Here is a 25824-nt window from a genome sequence, read left to right as displayed (position 1 = left end):
CCGAAACCAATATTGCAGACGCGGTGGGACTGTCGGATCCAGAAAATAGACGGATCCCTTACTTGAATGAGGATCCAGGAAAAATGTTCAGGCGCTAGTTGTAACGCGTGCTGGGTAGGATTCGTGCATACAGGGACCAAAAAGGGGGAGAAGCTTCCACTTATGCACATTTATTCACTAAAAATAATAATTCCACCTTGACCACTCACTTCACTCCCATTGTTTCCATTTGACTGGAAATTGCATACAAAAGCAGCGCATCCTGGCATTTTGCTTCGCGAGTTTAGGCAGCAATAAGCAGTTGTTTAACACGAACGATACAAATGACGTCATCACTGCGAGCCCGCAAACCATGGCACCAACTAACGGTCAAAATATGGACTAAGTATTATAAAATATTGCCACTGATTTAACATTTTAGGTGTTTCTAACAACATATTTTAGTACAAGAGAACAATTGTGGTTTATTAGTGCCTACATGTATTTAAGTTAGAGGATCACTTTAAGGTCCTGGACTGGCCTAGCAAGTCACCAGATCTGAACCCGATAGAAAATCTATGGAGGCTGAAAGTCCGTGTTGCCCGGCAGCAGCCCCGAAACCTGAAGGCCCTGGAGAAAATCTGCATGGAGGAGTGGGCCAAAATCCCTGCTGCAGTGTGTGCAAACCTTGTCAAGGACTACAGGAAACGTTTGGTATCTGTAATAGCAAACAAAGGTTTCTGTACCAAATATTAAGTTCGAGTTTTGTGATGTATCAAATATTTATTTCATGCAATTAAATGCAAATTTATTATTTAAAAATCATACGTGATTTTCAGTTTTTTTATATTTGATTCCGTCCCTCACAGTTGAAGAGAACTTATGATACAAATTACAGACATCTATATGCTTTGCAAGTGGGAAAACCAGCAAAATCGGCGGTGTACCAAATACTAGAGCTGTCCCGACTAGTCGACATAGTCGACGTCATCGATGACGTAAATCCGTCGACGAGCACAACATCCCGTCAACGGTTAATTTAGGGTTAAAAAAAATATATGCGTGGAAAGTTCAGAATGTCGGACGCTTGGTATGCAAGCGCGGAAAGTGGCACAAAGCCAAAAAAGCGCACCAGAGAGTCCAAAACATTGACTTATTTTTAAAGAAACACAGGAGGGTACACTGTTGTGTTCTGTCTCTTCAATGCCAAGCTTGGCTGCACGTCGGCCGTGAATGATAACAACAGGAGATTGTAAGTCCATTTAACTAACTAATGACATGTTTTATTAAAGTTGCTAAGCCTGTCGCGATATGCAATGAGTCCATTTATCGCATGGTAAATAAAAATGAGGGCGGTGATTTTCACGGCTGTGTTTTATCGCTGCGCGCGCGTGCGTACATGCGTCCATTTGTGCATGCGTGCTAATGGCATATGAGACTCTAGTTCTTTTCTCTCATCAACACGCTGCAGAATTAAAGTTCAGACATACAAAATAAGAAAACACATCTATATTAAACACTATTTACGTTAGCATTGCTACAGTGAGGTGAATGGGGAAAAAAGACGACCTACTTTAGCCGGCTATAAAACAGGCAGCTTTCTCCAAAACTTGCAGTTAAAAGGTGACACTTCAAACATGAAAAATCGCTGGTTAACAGCATTTGCATAAGGAAAAAAATCTATTACTGACACCACATGCAATCACAAAAAGTGCTTTTTTTCGGAGTGTAAAGCTTACATTAGCGGTTTAGCGAACGTACTTACGGCAAACATTTCAAAATAAAAGCATGTCATGTTCGTCATATAAATAACGATTTCTGGAGTTAATCCCACATACTTCAGATTCTACACTAAGAATACCTTTAAAATGACACCCTTTATGAAACGTGATTGGCAATGAATAATTATTATAATACTATTATATATAGTACTACAGTATACTATAATATTAATGCTAGGTATTTTTTTAAGACTTGTTTTGAATCATGTTAGAAAGGTGAAGTCAGTGTTCTGAATCTGTTTACATTCCATTCTTTAGCACAAGTTAATTCTATCAGCATTTGAAGTCATTGTTTATTTGTGATTTATTTTTGTTATTTATCTGTTTATTTGTACTTCAATAAAGAATTTAAGTGTTCCAAAATGTTTTTGTGAATTGATGAGCGTCAACAAAAATTTCATTGCTAAATCAGTAAAAAAAAAAAATTAAAATAAAAAATTAAAGGTTTAGTCGACTAATCGTAAAAATAGTCGGCTGACTAATCGGGAGAAAATTAGTCGTTTGGGACAGCCCTAAAATACTTGTTCTCCCCACTGTATTGTCACACCCCTTCCTCTAACTTGAATCAATCATTTTTATGCATAAATTGATGCAGGAGTTTCGGTAAGTGGGTACACAGACTAAACATCTATGGAGGATCAGTCAAGCGTGACGGGGGGGACTTCAACATCCTGGCTTAGACAGGAAGGGATGCATGAAGCTTCTCAATTGGGGGTGTCTAATCTTTACAGTGTTGTTACTTACTTGTTTTCACAGTACTGTCCATAGTAGTTGTGACCGCACTCGCAAGTATAGCCATGGGAAGAACTGGGCTTGCGAGCACAGGTGGAAACATGCTCGCACGGGTTGAGTTGGCAAGCGTCGACGCACTCTTTACCGAAATAGCCTTCAAGACAAGGCATCAATCAGTCGCAGAGTTACGTATACTGTCTTCAGTCGGCGGCAGTCCGTACCTGGGTCGCAGACACACGTGTGCGTAGTCCATTCGTCGCTGCAGTGGCTGTTCTCGGGGCAGATGTTAGCGTCGCACGGATCGGACAGGTCGCAGCCCTCCTCCACGCGGATTTTTAAGCCGCGAGACATGATCACATTGGCCAAGTTGGTCGCTGTTTCGCCCATTCGGACGCCCTGAGACACAAAAGAAATGTTTTTACACAAATTTTCAATACATGCCAGACAAAAAGCTTACTGACTTGTATGCAGCCAACGAATCCTTTCTTGACGTGGTTGTCCTCTCCTGGCAAACCTCCGACATGAAGCGTTTGAAGCTTCAAACCGGGCAGGTCGTTGCCAATCACGACTGATTTCTGTATAAAAACACAATCAGTTGTGGTTGCTATCTGCAGAGTTATTTTTGTTGTTGTTGCTACCTTGTACATGCCGTGGTCCAAGGACACGGCGGCTACGTATCTGATAGCCTTGCCGTCTTTCACGCTTCTCAGCTCGACCAGAAGGTGGTGCCACTCTCCGTCGTTGACCCGAACTTGCGGAAAACTCAGCGACGCCACCATCTCTTCCCTTTGCAACACCTCCATTCGCACCTGTTGCTCGCTCACCTACGCCAAGTGAAAGGATTAGGAATGACACAAACAAAACTGTGGGTTTTGTACGCTAGGCTAACCATCAGGCTAATGGTGGAGGAGGAACCAGCATTGGCTTGCATTAAGGTTCCCGCTGGTTGCCGTGTCCGGAACATGAGGCCCATGTACCAAGGGATCGCGATGGTGACGTCCGGCTCGCTCCACGAGACCAGCGCTCTGCCGTCGAAGAACTGAGGCGACGGCATCACTGTGGGGAATATTCACAACAAGTGTTCAAGCGACATCAGGACTTGATGAACAGGGTGTCCCATAATTAATGTCACACCCTCCCACAATGGGATTCTCTGTATTTGTGTTGACTTTAGCTGAAAGTTAAGAAGTTCCTGGACCAAAAAAACTAAAAAAAAAAATCTGTTGCGACTACAGCATGAGTCACACTTGTTCAAAGAAGGCGGTGGCCACTAATTCAACACTTCCTGGAAGTCCTCCAAACATACACTCCTGTTTATAAAAACTAGTGCAAGCAGAAGCATGCACATTTGCATTTGAGATGCGTCTAGCAAGGAAAAATGTGAACATTTAACAATTTAAACATTCTACAGAATAAGCCTGAACGATATATCGTTTAAACATCGCCATCGCGATGTGCACATGCCCGATAGTCCCATCGCAAGGACGTGCGATAGTTTAAATTTTTTTTTTTTTCCAATTTACAAGCCTTTGTTCTGCTTCATTTGCTCGCACAGCCTCCCTCACCCCCTCTCCCAGCTCTCAGTCACTGCGGCACTTGCTTATTAAAGTTAACGATGTCTTTGATCTTCACACGGGCAGCAATCTGCCAATCATCGTTTAAGTTGTTAAACAGTTTCTGCAAGGAAGCGCGGGCTGGAATGAATGTGTGTGTGTGTGGAGACGTTCGAGACATAAAACAAACGCCAGAAGTGATCATGAGGAGTTTGTAATTTCTACATGTCACTCCAACAGTCACGGCCAGGTTAGGTAAACAGAAGCATTTAATAAAACCAAGCATTTTTTGACTGCAGTACTTTATTCTTGTTTAAAAATGATTCGGTGAGTTATGTTTAAAACTGATCATTAATTATTACACTTAAAGTGCTCAAAAACCATTTATTAAAATATATAATACATACACATTTTTATTAGGGCTGTAAAACGATTAAAATTTTTAATCGAGTTAATCACAGCTTAAAAATTAATTAATCGCAATTCAAACCATCCATAAAATATGCCATATTTTTCTGTAAATTTATTATAACAATAACTCAACAAGATGGCATTAACATTAACATTCTGTTAAAGCGATCCATGTATAGAAAGACGTGTAGTTCTTAAAAGATAAATGTTAGTACAAGTTATAGAAATTTTATAATAAAACTAGGGCTGTCAAAATTATCGCGTTAACGAGCGGTAATTAATTTTTCAAATTAATCACGTTAAAATATTTGACGCAATTAATGCACATGCCTTGCTCAAACAGACTAAAATGACAGTACAGTGTAATGTGCGCTTGTTACTTGTTTTTTGGTGTTTGGCTCCCTGTGCTGGCGCTTGGGTCCAACTGATTTTATGGGTTAGTACCATGAGTGAGCATGGTGTAATTATTGACATCAACAATAGCGAGCTACTAGTTTATTTTTTGATTGAAAATTTTACAAATTTTAATAAAACGAAAACATTAAGAGGGGTTTTAATTAGGGCTGTCAAACGATTAAAAATTTTAATTGAGTTAATTACAGCTTAAAAATTAATTAATCGCAGTTAATCGCAATTCAAACCACGAATAAAATATGCCATATTTTTCTGTAAATTATTGTTGGAATGGAAAGATAAGACACAAGACGGATATATACATTTTCATCTTTTAAGAACTACAAGTCTTTCTATCCATGGATTGCTTTAAGAGAATGTTAATAATGTTAAAGCCATCTTGTTGATTTATTGTTATAATAAACAAATACAGTACTTATGTACCGTATTTTGAACGTATATATCCGTCTTGTGTCTTATCTTTCCATTCCAACAATAATTAACAGAAAAATATGGCATATTTTATAGATGGTTTGAATTGCAATTACGATTAATTAATTTTTAAGCTGTAATTAACTCGATTAAAAATTTTAATCGATTGACAGCCCTAGTAACAATGCAAAGGTTACATAAAGGTTTCCGACAATTTTGAATCAAGATTATGCTACCGCTGACACAAATGCAATGCTAACACTACGAGTTAACACTTAATGTGTGATGATCAAACTGGCATTTGTCGTGTTCTGTTTTAGTCTCCCAAGACACGTTTTTAGTGAAAGATAATGCTAATGCTAACACTTAGCGAAACGCTATACTAACGTCCAGCATCTCTAAAACATGCCATATTTTTCTGTAAATTATTGTTGGAATGGAAAGATTAGACGGATATATACATTTAACATACTGTACATAAGTACTGTATTTGTTTATTACAACAATAAATCCACAAGATGGCATTAACTTTATTAACATTCTTTCTGTGAAAGGGATCCACGGATAGAAAGACTTGTAATTCTTAAAGGATAAATGTGAGTTTTTATATTGTGACTAAATATTGCCATCTAGTGTATTTGTTGAGCTTTCAGTAAATTATACTTTAGCGACTTAACTGTTCACCCCAAATGCATGATGGGAAGTGGGGCAACCATGACTGTGTGGTGGCTGCAAATTCTATATCTTCTCTGCTTTGGGTACACTACAGGGTGTTAAGAAAAAGATCAACTCCTGTCTTTCTTCCCCACGTCGCTTCCTACAATATTTATAGTTGCTGTGGGGGAGATGACAAAGCTTTTGCCAATTAAAAGCACAGCCCCAATGAATGCTTGTATCTACTCCACTCTGCCTCTTATATCTGTATATAAGTAATACGGCGCCATTGTAGGCTGTTTGCGGCAATGTGTGAATGAGTTGTACCGCGAATGCATTAATTGCGATAAATATTTTCACGTGATTAATTTTAAAAAATTAATTAGCACCCGATAACGTGATAAATTTGACAGCCCTACATTTAACAAAAAAAAATAAACGCATCCATTTGGGAAGAAATGCAGAACTGATGCTACAACAATCTACCGATATACTTGGCAAGCGGGGTGGCCAACCAATTTATAGGGGTGGCCACGGCCACCCCTGGCCACCCCCTGGTGGCGCCACTGCACGCATTGTGAACCTATGACAGAAATCTTGCATTTTTGTCTCGTCAGACGAAAACTGGCAATTGTCTCGTTGCTTTACAGTCATCCGATATGTTTTTATGTCGTCACTGACATGAAAAAAAAAGTTTTCGTTATCGTAACGGTTCAAGATAATTCAACACAGAAATAAGGCAATGCTTTGAATATAAGTCATGGGAGCTGTCCTAACCTTGTTCACAGTTCTTGCCCCCATACCCAGTCGGACAGTCGCAACTGTATGTGTTCCATTTGCTGACACACACGCCTCCATTCAGACACACACTCGGTGTGCAGAAGTTTCTTTTCGCAGGACATCCTAAAATGTGAATATAAAAAGAAAGTTATGGTTGAATCATGTTTATGTGAGTTTAGATCAGCGTTCAATTTGAACCTGCGGTGGTGCCGTTATTAGCGATGAAACCAGCCATGTCGACAGGCCGACTATCGATGCTGAGGTTCCTCATGCAGCCCGCGAAGTCTCGGTTCCGTACCGGGAAATCCTCGGGCAGGTTGGGAACACCGCCGAGCAACAGCGGGCCGGTTAAATCCAACGACCTTGAAGGAGAAAAAGCCAATTGAGGTAAAGTTCAAGTCAGGGCTGCTTATAAAACATCAAACGGCGACGGCTTTTAAGGGATTTCAAAGAAAGCTTTAACCTCTGAATACAGGAGGTGTTTACATAAACAGTGCATTCTTAGGTCAATAGGGAGTGTTTTTACTTCTTCTGTCCAGTCTGTGTTCCCTGGGCGGCGCACGAGTAGTTTCCGATCTGCTTCCCGAATCGAATCGCCATGGATATGTCGCAGTCGTCCACGGCGACCACCGCCACTTTCTCCTCGGAGGGTCCGTGGGGGATCCCCAGACGCCCAATGTTTGGCTTGAAACAGATTTTGAAAGGTATATGACATATGGATGGGAACCTCTGGGTAGCTCACGATACCATTTGCGATACAAGGCTCATGAAAACGATGATCTCACGATTTGGCGATCGTAGGATATTCTACAAAAAAACTGATAAACAGAAAAACAAGCTATTTTCATCCTTCTGCTGTAAGTTTATCACCAGTACTTCTTGTTGATTTTGAGACATTTCCAGGTCATTTTCTATTCACTAGTCTGTTGGTTTTGGGGCATTTCCGGGTAACTTCCAATTGATTTCGGGTCCCTTTCTGTTGATTTTGGGGCATTTCCAGGTCACTTCCTATTCATTGGTCACTTTCGGTTGATTTAAGGGTATTTACGAGTCACGTCTGAATGATTTCGGCTAGAGATGTCCCGATCGATCGAAAGTATCGGAATCGGCAAAAAAATATCGGACATGCCTTTTTTTTAATATATATATATATTTTTGGATTTAAAGTTTTTTAATTGAATTTAACGTTACAGACAAAATAAGTTACACTCATCCAGAGTCTTCAGTATAGGCTTAAGGTAGGGTTATCAAATTTATCCCGTTAACGGCGGTAATTTAAAAAAAAAAAATATTTATCACGTTGAAATATTTAACGCAATTAATGCATGCGCTGCACGGCCCACTCACCCATTGCCGCGTTTAATCTGTAATGGCGCCGTTTTACCTATATATAGAGCTAAAAGGCAGCGTAAAATGAGTAGCGTGAATTTTGGCAGCCTTTGGAGCCTTTTTTTAATTGGCTAAAGCCTTACAATCCCTCTCCCTTTTTCTTAACACCCTATGTTATTTCCCAACGCAGAGAAGATATATCAATTGGTAGCACTACGCACAGTCATGGTTGCACTTCCCATCATGCATTTGGGCATGGCTACAGTATCATTTACTGAAAGCTCAACAAATACACTAGATGGCAATATTTAGTCACAATATACAAAGTCACAAGTCTTTCTATCCGTGGATCCCTCTCACAGAAAGAATGTTAATAATGTAAATGCCATCTTGAGGATTTATTGTCATAATAAACAAATACAGTACTTATGTACTGTATGTTGAATGTATATATTCGTCTGAGTTTTATTCATTTTTTTCTTAATGCATTGCCAAAACGTATATGATCGGGAAAAATTATCGGGAATGATTGGAATTGAATCGGGAGCACAAAAAAAAAGCAATCGGATCGGGAAATGTCGGGATCGGCAGATACACAAACTGAAACGATTGGGATCGGATCGGGAGCAAAAAAACATGATCAGAACAACCCCTAATTTCGGCTCACTTCCAGTTGATTTTGGTGCATTTACAGGTCGCTTCCTGTTGATTTTTGGTTACTGAAAAGGACGTGACTCAAGAATGTCCCCAAATCAATAGGAAATGACACAAAATCCTCCTGTAAATCCCTTACAATGAACCTGTAAATGCCCACGAAAGACTGGCTGTGAATGCTCTGGTTTCAGTGCCATTGACGGTGCTAGCCGTCCAATCCAGTCGAAAGAAAAAGGATTACATGTTCTGTCAATGGTAGCCAGTGAGCTAACATAGACACTGTACAAATGGAAGATTTTGCTAGCAATCTGTTTGTTCCTTTTTTATTCAAACCGTGACACCTTTTTAGAATGACATATTCATTCTTTTTGGGAACATATCGATAACCTTTTTGGGCTACAAAGTATCAGGATATTTCACGGTCTCAATATATACGGCCCTCAATGGCAGTGAAACAATCATTCACTGGACAAAAAAAACCATTGTTGCATTACAGCTAACACCTACCAGCTTCAAACTAGGCTAATACCTAAATAACTAAAATGTGGATCAGCTTAGAAAATCAGCCGAGCAAATCCCTTTATTTTTAATTATCGTTAACAATATCAAACATGAGAAGTTCTTGAACAACACAGGGTTTAAAGCGACAGTGTTTCCAGTAATTATCGCTCATAACTGAGATTTGCGAACATGCAATAACACAGTAGCTCCATTCTGTCAGTTCATGTAGGAAGTGGTGCGAAAAAGTCAAAAGTCGAAAGTGAGTGGTCCATAATAGGAGTGGGAACCTCTTGGTACCTCACAATACGATACGGTTTACGATACAAAGCTCACGATAACGATCATCTGACGATACGGCGATACAACGATTATTAAAACATTGGTCAGGAAATCATTCTAGGATATTCTAAAAACAACTAATAAACAGAAAAACAAGCTTCTGCTCTGAATTGGAATGAGTTTATCACTAGTAGACGTTCAATCCATTTGAAGTGGGAGGGATTGCAGCGAATGAACATTCGTCCAATCATTCACTCACTGCCTCGCTGTGAATTGGAATTAGTTTATCACTAGTAGATGTCCAATCAGTGAATTGGAATGAGTTTATCACTAGTAGACGTCCAATCCGTTTGAAGTGGGAGAGGTGGCAGCTGCCACCCTCCCAGTTCAAACGTCTATGGCCGGTAGTTCCCAGTACTGGTGCACGATAATTATTTATCTGATAATTATTGGTCCGATAATAGGAATTATGACATCATTCCAATAAATCCAATAACATTATTAATAGGACCGATAATATGTACCGTGCTGGCTGGCCTGGAAATCAGTTGACCATTTGCGGGGCATTGCTGCCACCTGCTGGTCAAAATAATTCGCTGCATCTATAATTTGTTCCACGAACTCATTCACTTTACACAGTGCTGTGTCTAGCGGTAGCATTGACAATCGTGAATGCTTTCTGTTACTTATGTTTCCGCCTCGGAATTATATGTCTGTAAGTATTTGTTTTAATATAACATACAGTTGTGGTCAAAAGTTTATATACACTTGTGAAGAACATAATGTCATGGCTCTCTTGAGTTTCCACTTATTTCTACAACTCTGATTTTTCTCCGATAGAGTGATTGGAACGGATACTTCTTTGTCACAAAAAACATTCATGAAGTTTGGTTCTTTTATGACTTTATTATGGGTTAACTGAAAAAGTGATCAAATCTGCTGGGTCAAAGATATACATACATGGATCTGAAAAAGCGAATCATTGACTTGAACAAGTCAGGAAAATCACTTGGAGCCATTTCAAAGCAGCTGCAGGTCCCAAGAGCAACAGTGCAAACAATTGTTTATAAGTATAAAGTGCATGGCACCGTTTTGTCACTGCCACGATCAGGAAGAAAATGCAAGCTATCACCTGCTGCTGAGAGAAAATTGGTCAGGAGAGTGAAGATTCAACCGAGAATCTCCAAAAAGCAGATCTGCCAGTGTCCACAGTCAAGCGTGTTTTTGCATCTCCATGGACTGAGAGGCTGCCGTGCTAGAAGAAAGCCCTTGCTCCAAAGGCGGCACCTTAAGGCTCGACTGAAGTTTGCTGATCACATGGACAAAGATAAGGCCTTCTGGAGGAAAGTTCTGTGGTCAGACGAAACAAAAATTGAGCTGTTTGGCCACAATGCCCAGCAATATGTTTGAAGGAGAAGGTGAGGCCTTTAACCCCAAGTACCGTCAAGCACGGTGGTGGTAGTATTATGCTCTGGGGCTGTTTTGCTGCCAATGGAACTGGTGCTTTACAGAGAGTAAATGGGATAATGAAGAAGGAGGATTACCTTAAAATTCTTCAAGATAACCTAACGTCATCAGCCCGAAGATTGGGTCTAGGGCGCAGTTGGGTGTTCCAACAGGACAATGACCCCAAACACACATCAAAAGTGGTAATGGAATGGCTAAATCAGGCTAGAATTAAGGTTTTCGAATGGCCTTCCCAAAGTCCTGACTCAAACCCCATTGAGAACTTGTGGACAATGCTGAAGAAACAAGTCCATGTCAGAAAGCCATCAAATTTAACTGAACTGCACCATTTCTGTCAAGAGGAGTGGTCAAAGATTCAACCAGAAGCTTGTGGATGGCTACCAAAAGCGCCTAATTGAAGTGAAAATGGCCAAGGGACATGTTACCAAATATTAGCGCTGCTGTATGTATATTTTTGACCCAACAGATTTGATCACTTTTTTCTGTTCACCCATAATAAAGTCATAAAAGAACCAAACTTCATGAATGTTTTTTGTGACAAAGAAGTATCTGTTCCAATCACTCTGTCAGAGAAAAATCAGAGTTGTAGAAATAACTGGAAACTCAAGAGAGCCATGACATTATGTTCTTCACAAGTATATGTAAACTTTTGACCACAACTGTATTATCGGTTATCGATATCGGTATCGGCTTTGAAGAGCAGAAAGTTATCGATATCGGTATCGGTTTCAAAAAATGGATATCGTGCACCCCTAGTTCCCAGTCTAAATTGATTGGGTGTCGAGCACCGTCAAGGCAGCCTTAGAGTTAACTGAGACACTATTATGGTGGAAGATTTTGGTAGCTAGTTTTTTTGTCTGTTTTTTTTTTATAGACATTGACACATTTTTAAAACGATATCTCAATTCTTGGCAGGAGCATATCGATAATCTTTTGGGATACAAAGTAACACGATATATCAACATTTCAATATTTTGTCACACCCCTAGTCCATAATGACAACAGGAAATGACATTTTGGAAGCTGACAAACTACTCAGAAATAAGAACGCTGTTCAAGTGCTAGTTCGACCACCTGCAGGGAAATGTGGCATGTCAGCGATTAGGATCACAGCATCCCCAGCGAGTTCAGTCAAGCAAGAAGACAAGAGAAAAGGAGGAAGAAGGAGAGCTGGAAGCAGAAGTGAGGGAGGGAGTCAGAATTGAGAATAGGGGTGTGACAATATATCGAAAATGTGATCAATCGTGATACTTTGTCGCCCAATCTAATATCATGACTTTTTTTTTGTAATCCCTGTAATAAAGCGCACTCGCTCCCCACCCCCATGTAAGACTCCTATTTACCCAGCAGTTGAAAATTCCCTCTCCCTTAGGTGTCGTCTCCAGGGGTGATAGCCATGCCATGGCGACGGACTTGATCCCCGTGGCTAACCACAAAAGACGAGGGGGGTGACGGGTGCTCCGCGTCGAAATGATATCACAACACACTGCGGCCAAACCTCAGCTATAAGCACATGCGAACCCACTGATGGCTTCCCTGTGCTGCCTCAAGCCAGGATTAAAAGCAAGTAAAACTGAAAAACAGATTCAGTTTCAATGGAAACATTTCCAATCTTGCCAAAAAATGAGAGACTGAGACTTTTTTTCGTTTATGTTTGGACTCCTTGTTAACACATTGGCTGCTATTAACAGCGATAGCACGTAACACCGCTAGCAAAACACTCAAATCCGCATTACCTCACCTGCCCTGTGGCAGTGTAAAACTAGAACTGTGAATTATTCACATGCACAAAGGGCTACAATGTCCCATGTTCAAGCTTATATGTTACCGCCGTCACTCGCGCTTCTATCCGTCGGCGTAACAGATGGACGGCGACCATTGTCGGCTTTCAAAGCAGCAAAAGAAATGTTCGGGTGGTGTAAAATTTAGGGAACGGTTACCATCCTCGCTGGCAGTGGTGTCAAACGTACAGCCCACGGGCCGAAAGCGGCCTATCAGTGGGATTGTTCTACCGAAGAGGCACGTTGTTGCTTAAGTATGCTGTACATACTGTCTTCCACCAATGGGGGGCATTGGAGGGGGGGGGGGGGGGTTGCCACCCTAAAGAAAGTGAAAGGAAGCTAGGGAAATGGTCCAAAATGTACAGGAAGTACCTGTTTCCCGAAATTTCCGGGTTCGCGGTGAGTCAGCAACCAGCACACTTTTGCTCAATAGACGATGTTTATTGATTAGAAAATGCAGAATAAATTAGATTTATTGATTACAATCCCACAGAGGCAAGCAAAACACAAGTGGTAACAATTACATTAGCTTTAGTTTGTCAATTCCAGAATCCCCGCGTTACCGTTACAGCACAACAAACTGTTCCTTAACAATGAACATTGCTTACCGTTGACAAATGAGCGGGGAGCCAACGCTCCGGCAAAGCGGCAAAGGAACAAAGCCAAGCGACTCGTACGGAATCCTCTGGCAGACTTCCACAATTTCTTAAACATCGTTATTCTGTTACGGCTCACCTAGTATTACTTTAATTTATCAAACAACACAACCCCAGTATTACGTAATTCAATTCACCAAATAATACAAATCTCAGTCAGTTTATCAAGTAATACGACAAACCAAACCGACAACGCCACTAATTAGGGTGTTCCGATCATGTTTTTTTGCTCCTGATCCGATCCCGATCGTTTTAGTTTGAGTATCTGCCGATCCTGATATTTCCCGATCCGATTGCTTTTTTTTTTTTTGCTCCCGATTCAATTCCAATCATTCCCAATAATTGTTCCCGATCATATACATTTTGGCAATACATTAAGAAAAAAATGAATAAAACTCGGACGAATATATACATTCAACATACAGTTCATAAGTACCGTATTTGTTTATTATGACAATAAATCCTCAAGATGGCATTTACATTAGCAACATTCTGTCTGTGAGAGGGATCCACGGCTAGAAAGACTTGTGACTTTGTATATTGTGACTAAATATTGCCATCTAGTGTATTTGTTGAGCTTTCAGTAAATGATACTGTAGCCATGCCCAAATGCATGATGGGAAGTGGAACCATGACTGCGTAGTGCTACCAATTGATATATCCTCTCTGCGTTGGGAAATAACATAAGGTGTTAAGAAAAAGATCAATTGCTACCTTGCTTCCCCACATTGCTTCCCATGATATTGCTAATCGTAGGGAGAGGGATTGTAAGGCTTTAGCCAATTAAAAAGAGGCTCCAAGGGCTGCCAAAATTCACTCTACTCATTTTATGCTGCCTTTTATCTCTCTATATAGGTAAAACGGCGCCATTACAGATTGAGCGCGACAATGCATGAGTGGGTCGTGCAGTGCATGCATTAATTGCATTAAATATTTTAAAGTGATCCGTTTTTTAAAAAATTCATTACCGCTGATTTGGGATAAATTTGATAACCCTACCTTAAGCCTAAACTAAAGACTCTGGATGAGTGTAACATATTATGTCTGTAACGTTAAATACAATTTGAAAACGATTTAATTAATTGAGCAAAAGTGTGCTGGTTGCTGACTCACCGCGAACCCGGAAATTTCGGAAAACAGTACCTTAAAATTATAAGGTGGTGACCCAAAATGCCCCAAAACCAACAAGGAAGAGAGTCAAAATCAACCAAAACTAAGCACAAAATGCTCCAAAATCAACAGGAAGTGACCAGTGAAGCAGAAGCAACCCGGAAATGCCCTGAAAACAACAAGAAATAGTCCAAAATGTACATGAAGTACCCTAAAATTACGAAGAAGTGACTCAAAAATGCCCAGAAACCAACAGGAAGAGAGTCAAAATCAACAGAAAGTAACCTGGAAATGCCCCCAAAATCAGAAGTAAGTAACCAATGAAGCAAAAGTGACCTAGAAATGTCCTACAATCAACAAGAAATGGTCCGAAATGTACAAGAAGTGAGCTAGAAGCATAATCATCACAACAACACCAAACCACCAAAGACGACAACTACAGCAACTACGGTATTCACCGATGAGGACTACACAAGAGGTCAACGGTTACCTCCTTCTGCATTAGCTCCTGCCAGGCAGTATAGAGGGGAAGCCGCACAAGCCCGCTGGAGTCCACCAGACTCCCCCCGTCCTGGGGCAAGAGAGAGACACCGCATTAGATAGACCTTTGCGTTCTCCTCAAGAACAACTACCTACAGTGCTAGCCAAAAGTATTGGCACCACTGCAATACTGTCAGATAATGCACAATTTCTCCCAGAAAGTGATTGCAATTACAAATGCTTCGGTAGTAATGTCTTCATTTATTTTGCTTGCAATGAAAAAAAAACACAAAAGAGAATGGGGAAAAAAATGAAATCATTATCATTTTACACAAAACTCCAAAAATCGGCCAGACTAAAGTATTGGCACCCTTTGAAAAATCATGTGATGCTTCTCTAATTTGTATATTTAACAGCACCTGTTACTTACCTGTGCCACAAAACAGGTGGTGGCAGTAATTAAATCACACTTGCAGCCGGTTAAAATGGATTAAAGTTGACTCAAACGCTGTCCTTGTGTGTACCACATTGAGCATGAAGAAAAGAAAGAAGGCCAAAGAACTGTGTGAGGACTTGAGAAGCAAAATTGTGAGGAAGCATGGGCAATCTCAAGGCTACAAATCCATCTCCAAAGACCTGAATGTTCCTGTGTCTACCGTGTGCAGTGTCATCAATAAGTGTAAAGCTCATGACACTGTGGCTAACCTCCCTAGATGTGGACGGGAAAGAAAAATTGACGAGAGATTTCAACGAAAGATTGTGCCGATGGTGGATAAAGAACCTCGACTAACATCCAAACAAGTTCAAGCTGTCTCGCAGTCTGAGGGTATAACAGTATCAACCCGTACTATCTGTCGGCGTCTAAATGAAAAGGGACTCTATGGTAGGATACCCAGGAAGACCCCACTTCTGAGCCAGGGACATAAAAAAGCCAGGCTGGAGTTTGCCAAAACTTACTTGAGAAAGCCAAAACCGTTTTGGAAGAATGTTCTCCAGTCAGATGAGACAAGAGTAGAGCTTTTTGGGAAAAGGTATCAACAGAGTTTACAGGAAAAAAACAAGACCTTCAAAGAAAAGAACAAGGCCCCCACAGTCAAACATGGCGGAGGTTCCTTGATGTTTTGGGGTTGCTTTGCTACCTCTAGCACTGGACTGCTTGACCGTGTGCTTTGCATTATGAAGTCTGAAGACTACCAACAAATTTTGCAGCATTACGTAGGGCCCAGTGTGAGAGATCTGGGTCTCCCTCAGAAGTCATGGGATCTTCCAGCAGGACAATGACCCAAAACACACTTCAAAAAGAACTAGAAAATGGCTTGAGAGAAAGCATTGGAGACTTCTAAAGTGGTCAGCAATGAGTCCAGACCTGAATCCTAACACCTGTGGAGAGATCTGAAAATGACACCCTTCAAATCTCATGGCAGCGAATGAACGAATTTGCTGCCACTCTCCCAGTTCAAACGGATTGGACGTCTACTAGTGATAAACTCATTCCAATTCACAGCAGAAGCTTGTTTTTCTGTTTATTTGTTGTTTTTAGAATATCCTAGACCAATGTTTCGATAATCGTTGTATCGCCATATCGTCAGATCATCGTTATCGTGAGCTCATATCATATCGTGAGGTACCAAGAGGTTCCCACTCCTATTCCTGACTATTACCATGGAATCCACTACTCATGCTCCACTTTGATTTGATACATGTCCAACTATAAAGTCCAAAGAAAGCAAACACGACAGTTCAGTAACAGAAAGCCATACCCACAACCAGTACCGCACATACCAAAGCCATAAGGCTAGAACTATTTTGCGCTATACTGTGAAGTCAGTTAGCAAGTACAGTATGCTTTGGATGATTAAATGCCTGCCTGAAGCGGCACGCATGTGAGAGCGAGAGGCCAGCAGAAGCGAAAACTTCGGCCGAGAGATAAGACTCAGTCTGGGAATGTTGACGACGTTGGGGGAAAAAAACAACAAAGAATGATGTACAGTAACATACAAAAACTGCTTTTTTGGACACCGCTTCGGATGGTCACAACAACAGCAAAAGCCTGGTCTGTTTCCACAGCAACCCCTCCTCCCTTAAACCTTTGACCTATTGTTTTTGAGCTGAGGCACCCCTGGCGGTTCTGATCAAATAAAAAAGGGGGGACAGAGTGTGTGTCTGCGGACCCCCTGTGCGATCTTTAACCGTCTCATCATTTGACCCACTAAATCACCTTCTGTGCGTGAGTGCATTGTGTTTCCTTATAGGGGTCGTTAACACATGAGTGGGTTCGTGTGAGAATAACAATGTATTGGTACTAATAGCTGCTTTTGAGATTTACATAATTATGCTTGTGCGTGAGGGGAATTACTCATATCATTCCTAAAAAAACTAATGATGAACATTTAAATTTTTGCTTGTTGATCTACAGGTTTTAAAATGTCACACTCAAAGTGTCCTGCCACACCCTAGCTTATCCTGTCCTCCCTTTTGGAGCTCTTGTTTGCATTTTAAGACACATCAAGCTTAATTTATGTCCATTTAAAAGCCTTAAAAGCTATTTAAATCTGATCAAAGTTGGCGTCTGGATTACATCATACCTTTAGAAGTCTGTTTTAGGGACCTCCGTGAAGTTGGCTGCCCATCAGACGCAAATTTATATAAAAATGATGTCAATCGTGTTTGCCGGTTTGTGCTGTTATCGTTTTTGAGATATTTACAATTCTTTTATAGGTCAATAAAGCTGCAAAAAATGGTTTGTGCTGCAACCGTTTTGTAGATATTCTACTTTCAATTTGTTGTGATTTTATTTCAAATTGAAACGTCATAGACCAATAGGAGATTAGAATTACGTCACTGAAGCATGATGGGAAAGATTATAACAAGGGTTGTTCCGATCATGTTTTTTTGCTCCCTATCCGATCCCGATCGTTTTAGTTTGAGTATCTGCCGATCCTGATCTTTCCCGATCCGATTGCTTTTTTTTTTTGCTCCCGATTCAATTCCAATCATTCCCGATAATTTTTCCCGATCATATACATTTTGGCAATGCATTCAGAAAAAAATGAATAAAACTCGGACAAATATATACATTCAACATACAGTACATATGACAATAAATCCTCAAGATGGCATTGACATTATTAACATTCTTTCTGTGAGAGGGATCCACGGATAGAAAGACTTGTGAATTTGTATATTGTGACTAAATATTGCCATCTAGTGTATTTGTTGAGCTTTCAGTAAATGATACTGCAGCCATTCAACCCAAATGCATGATGGGAAGTGGAACCATGACTGCGCATAGTGCTACCAATTGATATATCTTCTGTGCGTTGGCAAATTACATAAGGTGTTAAGATAAAGATCAATTGCTACCTTGCTTCCCCACATTGCTTCCCATGATATTTGTAATTGTAGGGAGAGGGATTGTAAGTCTTAAGCCAATTAAAAAAAGGCTCCAAACGCCGCCAAAATTCACTCTACTCATTTTACGCTGCCTTTTATCTCTCTATATAGGTAAAACGGCGCCATTACAGATTGAGCGCGACAATGCGTGAGTGGGTCGTGCAGCGCATGCATTAATTGCGTTAAAAATTTTAACGTGATACGTTTTTAAAAAAATTAATCACCACCGTTATTAGGATAAATTTGATAACCCTACCTTAAGCCTAAACTAAAGACTCTGGAAGAGTGAAACATATTATGTCTGTAACGTTAAATACCATTAGAAAACGATTTAATTAAAAAAAAAAAAAAAAATTTCAGATACTTTGAAACTGACGTGATCGGACCCGATCGATCGGGATGCCGATCACGACATCTCTAATTAGAACAGTCGAAAATGTTTACATTTTAAGTGTTTATTTCATTTTCTTAAAAGCAAAATAAAGGTAGTTTAAAAAAATAAAAAATAAAAATGCAAAAAGCAAATCGAACCGAAACCGTGATCCCAAAACAGAGGTTCAAACCGAACCGTGGGCTAACTAAACCGTTGCACCCCTAGTTGTGGCATGACGTAACCTGAAAATTGCGTTTGTGTAGACATTCGGAAGTAGAGGTACCACAAAACCGGAGCAGTAAAAACGTATATCTAGAAAATCGTTGCGGCACAAACACTTTTTTTTTTTTTACATTTTCGGTTGACCTAAAAAAGAATTGTAAACATCTGAAAAACAATAGCGGCACAAACATAGCACAAACGATTGACATCATTTTTATACACTAACTTTTGTGCAAGATAACAATTTATGTATTCATTTGTTAACGCATCTATTGTAAGAATATACCTTTACACAAAGTGATTCAATTCCAGTTTCTGGTGATTTAACACAAAGATGACCATGTGTCGGTTCGAATCGGCCTCTGGTTAATGTGACGGAATGTGTCAGGCACTTTGTAAATCACTGCGTGACATTGTTACGCACCCACCCGGCGGTGCCTGTGATTATATACCCTGGATGATATGTGTTCAAACTAAAGGAGCAGAAACAAAGCGAGGAAGACGAGCCAACAGGCGCCAAATCAAAGGAAACCCACGCAGAACGGGGCGGAAATTCATCTGCTGTTTCCACGGCAACGTCCCGAAAAGCCACAAAACTTGTAAACATCCATGATACCACATCCCTGTCATTCCAGAACTCCTAACAATGATTATAAAAATGACCCCGCGGCAAACACGAATCACCGTGTCCGCCATCCATTGATGTGATGAATGCCAACCTGTCATGAGCAGTGAAAGCTACACGGTTTGTGCTAGAAATTTGAAGCCGTGGTCAATGTTCAATCATTCTTCTGTTATGGATCGGACTGTGTCACAAGTTGACATTCAATCTATTATAACTGGAAGGGCTTGCAAACTCTCCCAGTTCAAACGGATCGTACGTCTATCAATGTCAATGGAAGCTAATGAGTGATAGCAAAGAAGTTTAAAAACAAGTTCAAAATGAACTACGACCACCATCAACTAGCAAATTTGGAAATCATAATCAAATCATAAGAAAGGCAATTTGATGGAGGTAGATTTGTGTCTTTATTATTCAATCAAAAAAAAAAAGTTGCTTCAATCAAATAAAAAGTTGCTTCAATCAAAATATATGTTTTCAATCGAAGAAAAAGTCACTTCAATCCAAAAAAAATGTGTTTGAATGCAAAAGTAATTTGAAACTCAAAAAAATATATTTGAAAACTATTTTTCTTTTTTTTTCTGATTTAAGTCAAGTTTTTTTTGATTGAAACAGCATTTTTGATTGAAGTCATGTAATTTTGCGTTTGGACCACATTTTGGCTAGGACATTTGTGTCTTTATTATTCAATCAAAAAATAAGTTGTTTCAAACAAAAAAAAATATATTTTCAAAAGATAAAACAGTTCAATCAAAAATTTTTAAAAAATTCAATTGTAGAAAAAAGGTTTGAATGCGAAAAAATATTTGAGACTCAGAAATTCGCATTTGAATGCTTTACAGTATTTTTCATTCAAACTGTTTTCTTTGATTGAAGCAATGCTTTTTGTGTTTGAGCCATACTATGGGGAGGACATTTGTGTCTAAATCATTCAATCGCAATAAAAGTTCCTTTAATCAAACAACTATTTTTAATCAAAGAAAAAAATCAATCGCAAAAATTTTTATTTTTTTAAATATTTTTTTTCATTTGAAATATATTTTTTTACTGAAGTGTCACTTTTTTTGAAAGCAAAAAGTTTTAAAAAGTGGAAAAAGTTTTGAAGGCAATTTTTTTTTTTTGAAGTGGAAAACGTTTTGAAGGCACTTTTTTTCAATTGAATCATTTTGACACAAAGATTCAACTTCGACGCTACTTGCGGCATGTTTGAGTGGCAGGTGACTACGCCAATGGCATAAAAGTTTGAAGCAAGAATAATGGCCACCAGGCTCCATCCAGCCATCGGATTCTGCTGGTGTCCAAGCCAAAAAAAATTTCAATCGAAGAAAAATAGTTTTCAAATATATTTTTTTTGAAGTTTCAAATTTATTTTTGCATTCAAACACATTTTTTTGATTGAAGTGACTTTTTCTTACATTGAAAATATATATTTTGATTGAAGTAACTTTTAATTTGATTGAAGCAACTTTTTTTTTTGATTGAATAATAAAGACACAAATCTACCTCCATATAATTCAAGATACCTTTTAAAATTTATAGCGCATTTTAGGTGAGCCCGTTATTCCCATTTTTGTGATTCGCATACATTAAATTCCGAGTAACCGCTTACGTGCGACTTATAGTCCAAAAATATGTTTAGAATTTTTCCTAACCAATTCATACTTGTATTCCAACACCAACCTGCCAAGATTTAGTGCAACACTTACAGGGAAAGGCAATTTCAGCCAGTTGTCCCTATTTTGGGTGATTAGCGTACATTAAACCCAGAGTTACCTCTCATTCCAAGAGGTTATAGGGTTATCTTTTTCCCAGCCTGTGTTTAAACTTATTAAAACAATAGCTGCAGGCTACGTGTCTTGAAGTAGACGTTCCTTTGAGATAATATTACACCTCAAAGTGAATATATGAGACATGATCGCGTACAATCACTGGAGTTTGATTTAAAAAAGGCAATAGGACCATTGTGGGAATAGCACCCTCTTCACTATACATGTAATAGTAGCTTCTTACCTTGTTGTAGTAATGGAGTTGCACGGAATGCCATTGGCCATCACTGACACCACCCGGGATGAACGGAGACACAGTGGTCTTAGTCTCACCTAGAGGACAACAGTAGAAAAAGGTGAGGCATAAAAGGGGTTACCAATTCGATCCATACATTTTCTCCTGCTTATTCAAGGTTGGGTCGCGTGGAGAACGCACAGAATTCCCTCTTCCCAGCCACTTCATCCAGCTCTTCCTGGAGGATTCCAAGGTGTTCCCAAGCCAGCCAACAGACTAAGGCTACGTTCATACTACAGGCCTTAATGCTCGAATCCGATGTTTTCGGGTTTTGCCGACTCGAGTGAGGCATTAACTTGACGGTCTGAACGTGACAAGTCGCATAGAACTGGACCATTTCAAATCCGATCTGGGTCACTTTCGTATGTGGTTCAAATCCGATCTGGGCCACATTTTTCCAGACTGTCCAGTCTTCCAAATCGGAATTCATGCAGCAATTATGTCATCAAAAAGCGAGAAAGACGCCACGGTAGAGGTGAAGCTGTGCGTTATTAGCACCTAGCTAATCATATTTCACATCACTTAATATGATACAAAATAATAAATGCAAGTCTACAATAGAAGCCCATGCAAAATTGTTTAGTATTTAATTAGTTTCCTCTTAAATTATTATTTTTATTCATTTATTTACTATTTTTTTTGTATGTCTTATGATGTAAATATGTTGAGATGTTTATATTCTATGTGAACTAGTTGTTTTTGTATTATTTGTTATTTGTATGTTTTGTATAGTTCAATGAAAAGAAAAAAAATATATTAGCGCCTAGCTTGCCTTGAACACGGCTTTTTAGGAAGGGTCGGACTTGACGACAGTCATAAAACAAAATAAAAATGGGTTGAAGATAAGCCTGGGAATGATCGGTTTTCTCTCTGCTCCATATGAGCAATATTTCAACTGCTTCCACGGCCGAGAGTCGGGGCAAACTGCCCGTATGTGCGTGTGACAGGCACGGACAGTGCGCGCATGCTATCGATCCATATAAACTTTGAATATAAGCCTAAACGGGGATTATTTATGTCTGTTATTTGCGTCCTCTTTTTAAAAAGCAAAATATGATATCCCTGGAATGACGGATGACAGCCAGCATGTGTGGTCATTTGTTTTGATGCTTCTGCGCATGCGGGTGGTCTTGCTCGGCGCGTGTCGGACTGCGAATTAGTGCGCATGCGTAATACTTGCATGGTCTCAATGGACAAAGGCAGTATTAACAGGCACGCCAAAAAAACAGATATGATATGATATGACTGACATGGGCATTAACCGTGTCGTGTTCGAGGACTTAACCGGGCAGAGTCCAACCCTCACCGGAAACTGATCCGACTTACTCCCGGCTACACGAACTCTGACACTGGTCATACAGGGATTCCAATAACCCATACTCCCGAAGCACCCACAACCGGACTCCACGTTGGACACGGTCGATGTTCTTCTCCAAGTTGGGTGAACTCCCATAACCTCCGGAGAAATTGATCATAAATCAAAAACTGGGGACGGCAGCATTCGTCTTGTCAGTGTCTCCACTTGAGCATAGCGCAAGGCACAAAACTCAGGCTTTACTGATAAATGACTTTGTTTGTTAAAGGCAGGAGCGGCCCCAGGCAGGAATCCACAATGTTTTTCTTGTGTGTGTTGCTTAGTCAAGGTTTAAACATTTGTTGACAGCAAAAATCAACAATCAACCGTCCAAAATTTGGCATTTTAATGTGATGTATCGTATTCATCATGTTCATAGTTTACACAAGAAAACTGAAGTCAGATCAGAGATTGACCTCTTCCGCCTCTCATTAGGTCGTAATCCACTATTAAGTTGATAATTAGCGCACTTAACTTTGAACTTTAAGTCATATTTTAGATTTGGCAGTACTCCCGAAAAAGGATTCAACTAATCGTATTGAACTGGATTCCCCCGTAGACCCCCGCCGTTCTTTTATAGAACCATGGGAAAGTTGAGCGAGTCAGAAAACAACCCCGATGCCCGTTTGATCTGCCGATCAACAGTTATCAGCAGACTACGCATAAGTGTGCACTTAAAGATAACATAGGAAGTTAATCAGCGCAAACATTATGTTTGGAAGTGCGTTCAGGAACTGGCGATAATAGACGGAAAAGAAAACCGGCCTCACCTCCAGAGAAGGTGAGTTGGACCTGCTCGTCAATGATTTCCAAAGCGATGAAGTCGTGTTTTTCATTAAATCGGCCATTGTAGAGAAGCAGGGCATTTCGTTCTCTTGTAGCGAACCTGTAAAAAAAAAAAAAAAAAAAAAATTAGCTTCGTTTTTACTAGAAAATGAAATTAGCTTTGTTGTGATAGTTGGTATACCGGGTCCCTTCTTGTTGATTTAATTCCTAAGCTACACGATATCTCGACGTGCGTTTGTGTGGAACTTTACTTCACAACTACACAAAAAACTATTCCATTCTCGACGAAACTTGTGCAGCTCTTTATAACAAGAGGAGTCGATCGAGAACCCGGCGAATAGGCCGAGTCCCAGTAGCTCTGAAGCCGAGTGAAGTGGCTTCCAGCCAGATTAAATGGCGACTGGCGCTGCGAAAAAAAAACATTTTCAAGGACTTTGCACAAAATTCAAGCATTCAAACCTTGAAAAACACGAGTAAAATCCAAGCATTTTCAAGGTTTCAAGGAACTGTACGAACCCTGTCGTACGTGTGTGCTACCTTTTGTGTGCGTGCATTTCTTTGACGCAGAAGCTCTTGAAGAAAAGTCATTAAACAAGAAAAAGCAGGAAATGTGTAGTGTATGGGCTTTAAACAGGAAAGCAGGTCCCCCTCCATTAAGGGGCGAACCTGGCGGCGAATGAGCAAAGTTCACAAGCGAGCCGGTCGGGAATGCAAGGTGAGGGCAGAGGAGTCAGCCGGCAGATGCCAGCGAGCCAGGAAGTCGGCGGGGCTGAAGCCATACGCTGATAAGGGAAACTCATCACAAAGACTTTCCTGTTTTGAGTTTTTTTTCTCACCGTCATACGACTGATCGACTCCCATCATTATTGCGCTAACTTTCCTACCTTTGTACAGGAAGCAAAACAAGCAAGAATGTTCTATTATCATACCAACCGATGGTGACGGCAACTTGTCGGTTTGTCAGTGTCTTGGTTAAACTTTTAAGCAATTCAGAAGCATGACTACCGTAATTTCCCGAATATCATGCACACTTTTTTTCCCCCCAAAATCAACTTGTAAAATCATGGTGCGCATTATAAACGGGTACATGGATGGAGACATATATTTATTAGGGCTGTCAAACGATTAAAAATTTTAATCAAGTTAATTACAGCTTAAAAATAAATTAATCGTAATTAACCGCAATTAATCGCAATTCAAACCATCTATAAAATATGCCATATTTTTCTGTAAATTATATATATATTCTGTAAAATAAATTGTTGGAATGGAAAGATAAGACACAAGATGGATAAATGCATTCAACATACGGTACATAAGGACTGTATTTGTTTATTATAACAATAAATCAACAAGATGGCATTAACATTATTAACATTCTGTTAAAGCGATCCATGGATAGAAAGGCTTGTAGTTCTTAAAAGATAAATGTTAGTTATAGAAATGTTATATTAAAACCCCTCTTAATGTTTTCGTTTTAATAAAATTTGTAAAATTTTCAATCAAAAAATAAACTAGTAGCCCGCCATTGTTGATGTCAATAATTACTTACACAATGCTCATGGGTGCTGAAGCCTATAAAAGCAGTCGCACCCAAGCGCCAGCAGAGGGCGACAAAACTCCATAAAACACAATTAACAAGTGGGCATTTCACTCTACTGTCATTTAAATCTGTCTGAGCTGGACATGTGCGTTAATTGTGTCAAATATTTTAACGTGATTAATTTAAAAAAATAATTACCACTCGTTAACGCGATAATTTTGACAGCCCTAATATATATATATATATATATATATATATATATATATATATATATATATATATATATATATATATAAAACCCCCTTTTTTTTTTTATTGACACGGCCACGTTGTGTTGAAGAAACGTTTGGGGCGATCCGCTGCCGACGGTACATGACGTCACAATTTTGTTTCGGTAATACTTCACTCTGATCGGCCGAATGATTTCATTTCATCATTCTGCTTTTTTGCACTCTTCACAAAGCACAGAATTTAGTTTCTTGAACTCATTTGAGTCAA

At 39.7% G+C, this 25824-nt stretch overlaps 1 protein-coding gene across 1 annotated transcript in view; it reads right to left on the bottom strand.

Annotated features, from left to right (window-relative positions):
- The window catches only part of celsr1a (cadherin EGF LAG seven-pass G-type receptor 1a), an 87526-nt gene that overhangs the window by 26983 nt on the left and 34719 nt on the right, over positions 1 to 25824 (bottom strand). The window contains exons 5-14 of the mRNA XM_057855039.1: positions 23768 to 23883; positions 21593 to 21681; positions 7242 to 7399; positions 6914 to 7077; positions 6713 to 6838; positions 3382 to 3548; positions 3131 to 3316; positions 2954 to 3067; positions 2714 to 2888; positions 2505 to 2646 (exon numbers count right to left, since the gene is read on the bottom strand). Of these exons, the coding sequence (XP_057711022.1) occupies positions 2505 to 2646; positions 2714 to 2888; positions 2954 to 3067; positions 3131 to 3316; positions 3382 to 3548; positions 6713 to 6838; positions 6914 to 7077; positions 7242 to 7399; positions 21593 to 21681; positions 23768 to 23883 (1437 nt within the window). The remainder of the gene's footprint in view (positions 1 to 2504; positions 2647 to 2713; positions 2889 to 2953; positions 3068 to 3130; positions 3317 to 3381; positions 3549 to 6712; positions 6839 to 6913; positions 7078 to 7241; positions 7400 to 21592; positions 21682 to 23767; positions 23884 to 25824) is intronic.

Source organism: Corythoichthys intestinalis, chromosome 13 (assembly GCF_030265065.1).
Source record: "Corythoichthys intestinalis isolate RoL2023-P3 chromosome 13, ASM3026506v1, whole genome shotgun sequence".
In the NCBI taxonomy this organism is placed as follows: domain Eukaryota; kingdom Metazoa; phylum Chordata; class Actinopteri; order Syngnathiformes; family Syngnathidae; genus Corythoichthys; species Corythoichthys intestinalis.
Note: the sequence above shows the minus strand (reverse complement) of the source record. Positions and strands in the feature narration are given on the sequence as shown.